Genomic DNA, 9,421 nt, shown 5'->3' with positions numbered 1-9,421 from the left:
ATGACTAATTCCAAGAAATTTTCATGACTTAATGAAGTTACTATTTTCTTTGATAAAAACAACCATAAATTTAAAAAAGCATTGTAATAACATTAATTGAAATGATAGGTATAACCAAAACTGTTATACTCTGCATCTTCATATTTACAGATTTTAAATTTAAAAAACAGAGTAAAGAAAAAGTTGAAGCAATAAAATAGCTGAAAAAAATAAAAATAAAATAATTTTTTTTCTCTTTCTCCTGCAAAATTATATTCTAAAGAGACTTTTCTTGTTCATCTGAAAGGAAAGATATTCCTGATTTTTCTGTTCTCATTTCGGAATAAAAAAATTCGCCATTGACTGGCTTGCTTTAGCTAGAATTTTAAATTTATAAAATAAATAAAAAAATAAATAAAAACAAAATTTCTGAAATCACAGAAGTATAAAAGATAATTCGCTCTAGATATGATGTTTTTTCTTTCATTTTTTGAAAGAACACGATAAAAACATTTTATATTTTAATAAAATATGACTATGAGTGGTGATTTTGTTACAAATTCAGATATTCGAAACACCGTGGGGGTAATATCCATTTTAAAAATTAGATACTTCGGCGACCTAGATCCATGACTTTCCATGATTTTTTTTTAAAAAAATAGTTAAAATCATGACATTTCATGACAAATTTTGTTCAATACCGAAATTCATGACTTTCTATGATTTCTCATGACATTCCAGGTGCGCGGATACCCTGTATATTTTAGTTGTATAAACATTAGCTGCAATAATAATAAACCAGATAATCTACATGCAGATAGCGTAAAGTGTACTATATATACATAGGAAAAGTTTCTTTTTGTACTAAAGCATAAAGTAAAATACATTTTATGGCAATATAATATTGTTTGTGTGCCTTAGTATTATTTATTGGAGAAAATAAACTATGGTGTGTGGGAGTAATTACAATGATAATTTCTATTGCATTTTATTAGATAAACCTACTTTATTTTACCAGGATGAGATTTTTCCGCTTTTTAGCGGATTTCCGCCTTTTTCGCTTTTGTCTCACGAATTTCAGCCTTTTTATCAAAAACTCCGATTCTCTAAAAGTTTTTTTTATATATATAATATTCCATTTTTTCTAAAAATTCAATTGTTGAAATAAAATGATTACATTTATTTCCGATTTTCGAAGATAAACAGAAAACTCAAACTACGTAGCTGCCAACCCTTCTGCATTTTTAGCTATTTTCTCTGCTTTTACATGTAGAAAATGAGATTTTCCACATTTTTACCCACCCTCCAGATAGCTCGTAATTTTGTAATTCAGACGTCGTTGCATTTTAATATCAAACATCGGTTTTCGTATTTACCTGATTTAAAAGTTGCGTATTGCGATTCTTATTCATGTGATTTCAGTATCGTACATTACAATTCTTATTTACGAGGTTTAAAAATCCAACATCGTGATTTGTATTTACGCGTTTTTAAAATCCTATGTAGCGATTCGTATTCCCTCGAGTTCAAAATCCAATGTCGTGATTCGTTTATGCGGTTGTAATATCAAACATTGATTTTCGTATTTGCACGTCATTTAAAAATTTGGCTTTGGATTCGTATTCTCGCGGATATTTTTGCTATAAAGCACGTAATAGTATTTATTTTTAAAAAATGGAATGTTAATGTATGTTCTCAGTAGTTTAATGTGCTAAACTAGGCACATTCTCAAGTAATAATTGACTCTTTTGTGACTGAAGAAAAACATTATTTCTAGCTTTATTTTTTCAATTTGTAATTTTACTTTTTACTAAATGTTAATTGTCGATGTAATTATTCATATATTAATAGATTAGTACACAATTAATATAAATCAACCCACAGTAATTTATTATCTTAAATTATCTGGAATTTATCATTAAACATAAGATTTCGTCACGTGGAAATTCAACTTTTTTGCCCTTTGGCCAATCTCATCTCTGATATTAGGGCCACTCTGACTCCCTAAAAAATCACCACACAACTACCAAAAGAGGTATAAACAAAATCCTCTAAAGTAAAACAAAAATTTGGAGTAGTAACGCCAGCAGATCAACGTTTTTGAATTCGTCAATTGACAGAACATTATAAAATTTAAGGGGTCACAGTACCCAAAAAATGACAAAAATATCGATATTTTTTATTGCTTAACACTATTCTAACTTCAGACTATTTTGAATGCACTGAAAAAAAATATCTCTTTATCTACATTTTTAAAAAAGTTATGAATGATTTTAGATTGCCCTTAAAACAGAAACTTGATCAGCAGATAGACTTTAAAGTGCTTTTTCTCATAGATGATGATTTTGTGTTTTAATCTTTTCTATTTGGAATTTTTTCTATTTAAAATAAAACTTTGAAGTAAACTTTATCTTAAGTATGATACACTTATTTAAACTGTGCATGCAATAAGCATTTTATGAGGTATTAAAATTTTAACAGCATGTTATATATAGTACTTAACAGGAATTTTTAACATTTTTTTCTATTTTTTTACAAAATAATGTATTAAAAATGTTCTAATTGATAGATCAACAAATGAATGCACAAAAGTGTTAAGATGGATATTGCAAGCACTATGGGGAAAAAAATTTGAAAATATGTTAAAATAAAAAAGCTTTAAGTATTTAAAAATTTTGAATTTTTTCAATATTTTTTAAAATTTAAAAAAATATTAAACAGTTTAACTATTTTTTTAAGATAAATTATTGATTATAAGTTAAATGAGCATGCAAAGCATTCACAAAACGAATGATTATACTTTTATTTTAAAAAAATGTTGCAAGGGTACTGAGACTCCTTAACAATTTATGATGATTTCCTTGTTGTAAAGTTTACTTATAACTTTGTGATTTTTTATTCTAACTCATTCTTTTTGAATAATTCCAACAGTCTCCCAACATACAGATACTCTTCCTTAAAGACTGAAATAAATGGGTATGGTCCAGATGACAAAAATGAATCCCAGTGTTTAGTCGCAGTTTCCACAGAAGAAGAAGAGGACTACACTGATGAAGATGAAGTATTTTCATTTTTGTTATTATTTAGTTTCGCTTGAATATTTTTTACACCTCGCATACTTCCTTTGCAATATTATATTTGCGGCGTAGCTACCACTGTCAATAAATACCAACTCACTAGTATATAAGACATGTTAACTTGCTTCGATCTTGAGATACCTCTTGATAGAAGCAGGTTGACATAGTCGATACTTATATTCCAATATTGGTGACCTCCGGACATGATATGTCCGTGATTGGTGACCTCCGGACGTGAACTCTCAAACGTCGATGGATAGTCCACATTAAACAGTTGTTGCATATGCCTGTTACGACAGAGGGGTGCTATTGTTCTTGTTTTTCCAGTGACGCCATCTATGGCCAAGAATTCGACTCAACTTCTGCCACACCATGCGTAACGCCCGTTCATAGGGCGGACCCATTTATACATCCACAGATTGTAATTTTGACCTGAATCAGAAAACGATTAATCTCCAATTCAGTACCCCCAGAGATATTCACTTGTTATGGAAACATGCAGACCTTTGCGACTCGACAGATTTAACATGCACCATTTTACTACACAGAGAGTCTTTGGCCGGCCGGTTTTGAACCCACGAGCTCTCGGACATGGGTCCAGCGCCCTACCGACCGGGCTATCCCGGCCCATTAAACAGTTGATTTGCTGAAGTAAATAAAAAGTCTCCAGGTCCATAAACAATATTGAAGAAAAAAAGTTAGTGAAATGATATAAATAAACAAGGATGAAGAAAAAATATAATGAGCAAATTGTTATAAATAAAAAGAAAAGAACAGCATAAATCAACTAACGGTATTCGTTCATCGAATTCTATCACAGATAAAATTCCAAAAGGGGGGTAATTTGGCGTAACTACTACTATAAATAAATACCAATTCACAAGTATATAAGATATGTTAACTTGATTTTAACATAAGGTACCTTTTAATAGATGAAGGTTGACACAGTCGATAAAAATAACCCCCCTCAGATTTTTCAAAATGTTTCCTTTTTTGCTTTTAGTAAAAATATTTTTTATTTGTAGATGCTTTAAAAGCATATAAAACTAAGATTAAGGGGATTAAGAGTTACTTAGACTAAGATTAACTTAAGACTGAAATTGTGTAGCCAGGATGACATCTGTGTAAACTATTTCTAATTTATTTTCACTCCCAAATACTTGAATTTTTTTTGTTGAATTCTATTCTGGAAAAATAAGACCTTTCTGTTTTTTGTTAATCAAGTTTCATATAGTAGTTTAATTTTTATTTTTTGGGTAAAAAATATATTTCAGCTTTTTTATTTGTAATTTTTATTTTTATAGAAATTCACATTTAATTAGATTAGAATATTACAATTCAATTGAATATTCAATATTACAATTAGAATATTATATTTAAGGGTAGAATTTAGATAATCATCCAATGAGGTTTAATTATATATCTTGTTTTTGAATTCCATAAATTTTATTCGTGTCATTTTTTTTTTTTTTTGCTTTATTTATATGATAAAATAGAAAAGAAAGTTTTTTTGTTTAAAATTAAATTTTATTATAAAATAATATCGGATGGTGCATTTTTTTCAAATTTTGGCGTAAAACTCATTCAAAAGTAGTAACCCGGAAGTCTTTTGACGAATTTAAACCCCTACTGCCATCTGTGCTTAGCTTAAGACGGTCAGCCATCCACACACCGAGATATACGGTACAATATCCCAGAAAGCACGTAACCTTGCGGCAACTTGGTGTCAGAATTTTCTTTTTATTGTCAGGTAAATGTTGGGACTAGAAACCTTTTTTCAATAAAGCAAAAAATATTGCAGATTCAAACTTTTCATCCTAAAAGGATTAAAAATTATTTTTGAAAGTTTTTTTTAAAAAGTATTGTCGCTTAAGTCCCTAATGACGTTTTAGCTGACGTCACACTAGCGATAGGATCAAATTGCATTGTCCACTAAAATTTCACGACAAGATGTATTTTAGCTGAGCATATATGACTTTGCGAAAGGAAACCTTATAATTACCTAGATTTAAGATTTTTTTTTCACTTTGAGACTAGCTTTATTTATAAAAAATTTCACACTTGAAAACCGTAAGTCAACCTCGAATTAAGGTTTTTATACAGAAGGTTGTTTTCCAAGGTTTTGTATTAGGGTAATGAGCGTAGAATAGAGCAGATTGTCACGGATATCTTTTTAGGAATTGAAGGTTTACACATAAAATGCATAACAAACCTTTTTAGATTTACTATTGAAAGGTTTTTACTGAGTTAAAATGAAACCTTATTTTGCTATCTGGGTTGTACCGTACATCTCAGTATCAAATTATGTGCACGTTTATTTTTTTCCGTACATAAATAATACAAAAAAAATTTCTTTTTGCAGATCTCACCTCCCACCCTCCTAGTCCAGTCACAAACAGTGATGCCCACCAAGTCTATAAATGGGAGTATTTCTATATCACAAGACAACAAGTCCAATGCTAAAAGTGGAGAATCTTCTTTGGATTCAGATGATGTATATATAATTATTTTTGTCTCTTCATGCAGCTTGATTCCTTTGAACTCAAGCTTTCAATTTTATACAGTACAGAACCCGTTATCCGGAAACCAAAAAACCGGAACGAAATTCGATACATTTTCCCGCCATTTTTTTTTTTTTAAATTTTTTCCTCATAAGATTTTAGGAGTTTTCCTTCTTTTTTGAAAGATGTTTACCTTACCATCATTTTGGAAATAATCATTAGTGTATTGTTTGTCTACGATAGGTACTCTGTCCGCCATTCGTCTGGAGGGGTGGCGGGGACTATGGTAACAAGGTATGATTATTTCAAGTAGGGGTGCGGGGTCCCTCTTTAAGACTGGTTTCGGTGGGAGAAAAGGAGACTTCTTTGTTCGATCTATTGTATTAGCCCTAGAGTTAAGAGAAATGAGCATTCGCGCCTGAAACATCGTTTAGAGCGTGTGATTCCTTTTTTTTAATCTTTTCTCTTTTTCAAAAGCTTCTGTTTTAGAAAAAAAATTTATATGTATGTATGGAAATTGTATAAAATTGTTTAAAGCAGCTCAATGTTTTATTAATAAATAACTCATCTATAAATTTATCATACATAGTAAATTGGTTATTAAGAAAAAAATAAATTTGCTAATAAAAACTGTTTTTAATAAATAGTGAAAAAAAACTGTACAGGTTACAATAAAATATGAATAAGAAAACGTAATTTAAGCAAAAAAAACTTCAGATAATTTCAGATGGTTTGATGGGTGCTGATAAAAATCATCGTTGATAGTTTTAGATTTCATCCTAGTTGCGGTCACTTGCTTTCAGTTTCAAAAAAAAAAAAAAATAAATAAATAAATAAAATATTTAAAAATTAATAATCAAAACAAAGATATTTAATATTTCTCCGGCACAGATAACGTGAACTATTTTTATTTTCAGCAAAAGTTTTATCTCCTTTTAAAATCAGAGTTATTAAGTTTAAGCTCTTCACTTTTTCCAGAAAATTCAAGTAATAAAAGAAATTAACTGCTTTAAAAAATGTGCAAGTTTAGAAATTAAACCATCTAACAATCAATGAACATTCATAATAAATATCGTAAAATTAAAAAGTAATATTAAAAAAACCTGTACTACCCTTAATGTCAGAATTTGTTCACTTTTTTTCCTTTGTATTTAAAAAATAACAACTGATTGAATCGAGAGAATTATTTTAAGTAAGAAAGAAATATTCATGCGAATCTTAAAAAAGTTCTTGAATCAGATTAAATAAGTCTCCTACTGGTGGCTGAGTCAGCCAATCTGGTATACTCCCCATACAAGCTATCATCGAAGGCGAAAGAAAAGGAGACCTCTTCATCGAAGCCACCCTCCCTAAAATGCTCTCTTCATGTTTCCATAGCACCAGACTGCCGCAGACTTTGTGGCGGACAGAGTACCTATCGTAGACAAACAGTACTCTAATGTTTTTTCTTTTTAAGATTATTTCCAAAAAAAAATTTTTTTTTTAATTGGGTTTAACAATAAAAAAACGGCTTTTTGTAGCGATTCAGAAAACCGGAAAAATCAGTTATCCGGAATAGCGATGGTCCCGATCGTTCCGAATAATCGGTTCCCTACTGTACTTATTGTACAGGGTCTTTTGAAACTCTGGACAAAATGTTAAGGGGTGATAGGAAGCAGCTACAGGGTGCGTAGCGTTTTTACAATTTCACAATTTTCTCTGCAATTTTTATCAGAAACTAGTTATTTTATCATGATGGCTGTGTAAAGTTTTTGAAAATTGTTTTGAATTGTATTTATTTTATGTTTGTAAATTAGGAACTTTAGATGATATAGAAAAATAATTTTTATTACAGCACAGATCCTAATTATGATTTTTTTTTTTTGGAAAGTGATTAAAAATATTTTTACAGTGCTTAAAAGGAGCTTATTTTTTGTTAAAAAATCTGGCTACACACCTTGATCTAAACAAGCAATTCTTTGCTTAGATGGTGCTGTAATAGAAAACATTAAGTACGAGTTTTCTTATTTCCGCCATACATTTCAGTAGTCATCGAGACATGCGGTAAAAAGGAAATGTTTGGTAATCAGGATCCTGTTTCACACAGGCACAGATGCAATCGCTCAAACATTTGGGGTCTGGCACAAGTCTTCTTGCAGGGAACATGTCCCCTACAGTCTTTCGACTTCTAGAACATTTATGAAAGGTGTACGTTAAACACATATATGCATCCCTACATGATATTCTTATCTGCCTAATTACTGCATTCGCCTGCACCTTTTCCTAATTACCGTACCTATGTCTTCTAAAATCCACAGTAGAAATGACGACGCGAAAGAAAAATTGCTCTTTAAACTTTCCATTAAAATGTCGTCTAGTAGTTCACCGCTTGCGCTTTATCCATGCATTATATGGTGAAAATTCCTTGCTTAGATGTTTTCTATCACCCCGACAAATTTCTAAACCCCCAACATACTTCTTTGATAAAAAGAATTGACTGGAAAATAAGATTGCAACTGTCTTACGTATTTAAAAACTGATAAAACTGTTTTAAAAAATTGTCTGATTTTAACTTACCTAGATAAAATTCATTAAAATCAATGAACAATTCTCTTATAATTATGAGCAGCTGGTAGAAAGGATGACTTTGCTTACATGAAAATTAAAAATTATCACAAATGCTTTTCATTTGAAAATGAACTGGAGATAGTTCTTTTTTAAAGTAGTGCACCTTACTTACCCAAATAAAGAATACTGGTTGGTACTAGACAAAATGTACCCTAACCCTCTTATAAAAACTACTACTGACATAAAGCTGTTTTAATAGTAGTATATTATTCTTTCAAAAGCGTTCTTTTCTGTGACAAAAGAGCCTTCGCAAAACGGACTTAGTTGAAAGTTAAATTTTCTCTTATTTAGTTAAGTTTTTAGTTTAATATCTTTACAATAAAATGTTATATTTAGCAGTGATTTCGCTACACTTTAGGACTTTTGGATCCTTAGAACTCAGGACTTCCATGTTTACTAAAAGCAGTTTCCTATTTAAAATATCAATTCTTTATCCATGTATTAATTTTTGCATTCATATTATTTTACTTATTGATAGACAAAACCTGAACAGACAAAATATTATATCTTATCATTGTTGTATCTAGGCAAATCATTGTTATATCTAATGTGTTAGAGTACATTTGATTTTTTTTCACGGAAATCTAACCTGTTCCTATATTTAACTTTTTATGTGAAATAAGATATATTAATGAATGTTTGACTGCACTGCCAATGACGAAATACATAATAGATCCATCATGAAAACTGTCTATAGTTTGTCTTTGCAATGTGTTCCAATTTATGAATGCATAAAAATTAAAGTTGCTTGGAAAGTTGATGATTTACATAAATATCAACAGAACCATGTTTGAGGTATTTTAATTCAGTACTAATGAAATAAAAAAATTCATATTGATTTGTTAATTTTCTGTGCTTAGGTACATAAGGTACCTTAAAAAGAACAGTTGGGTAGAAAAAATGCCAATTGGAAAGTACTGTTTCCATGTTCACACCTATCAACTTTTGATTTTTCGAGTGGTAAATTGAATTATAAGCCAAAATATACTTTGTATTTGGTGAGCTCTAAAACACACTATAATGAGATAATCATACAATTATATGTATGTTTAATTTTTTTTTAATATGTAGTGGTAATTAAATTCATTTTAAATCCAAGAAGTATATTGTAAACTCAAATTTTACTCCCACTTAAAAAATAATTATGCAAAATGAGTAAAATAAGCACCTTTCAAGTACTCAAAAAATATTTTCAACAGTAATAAAAATTATTTCTTTCTATTGTTTAAAGTTGATTTATATACATAAAACCAACAA

At 29.7% G+C, this 9,421-nt stretch overlaps 1 protein-coding gene across 1 annotated transcript in view; it reads left to right on the top strand.

The window, feature by feature from the left end:
- The window catches only part of LOC107441538 (uncharacterized), a 21,263-nt gene that overhangs the window by 8,349 nt on the left and 3,493 nt on the right, over positions 1 to 9,421 (top strand). The window contains exons 5-6 of the mRNA XM_016054881.3: positions 2,911 to 3,040; positions 5,419 to 5,550. Of these exons, the coding sequence (XP_015910367.1) occupies positions 2,911 to 3,040; positions 5,419 to 5,550 (262 nt within the window). The remainder of the gene's footprint in view (positions 1 to 2,910; positions 3,041 to 5,418; positions 5,551 to 9,421) is intronic.

This window comes from Parasteatoda tepidariorum, chromosome 5, assembly GCF_043381705.1.
Source record: "Parasteatoda tepidariorum isolate YZ-2023 chromosome 5, CAS_Ptep_4.0, whole genome shotgun sequence".
Classification (NCBI taxonomy): domain Eukaryota; kingdom Metazoa; phylum Arthropoda; class Arachnida; order Araneae; family Theridiidae; genus Parasteatoda; species Parasteatoda tepidariorum.
The sequence above is the reverse complement of the archived record's forward strand: the minus strand, read 5'-3'. Positions and strand labels throughout refer to the sequence as shown.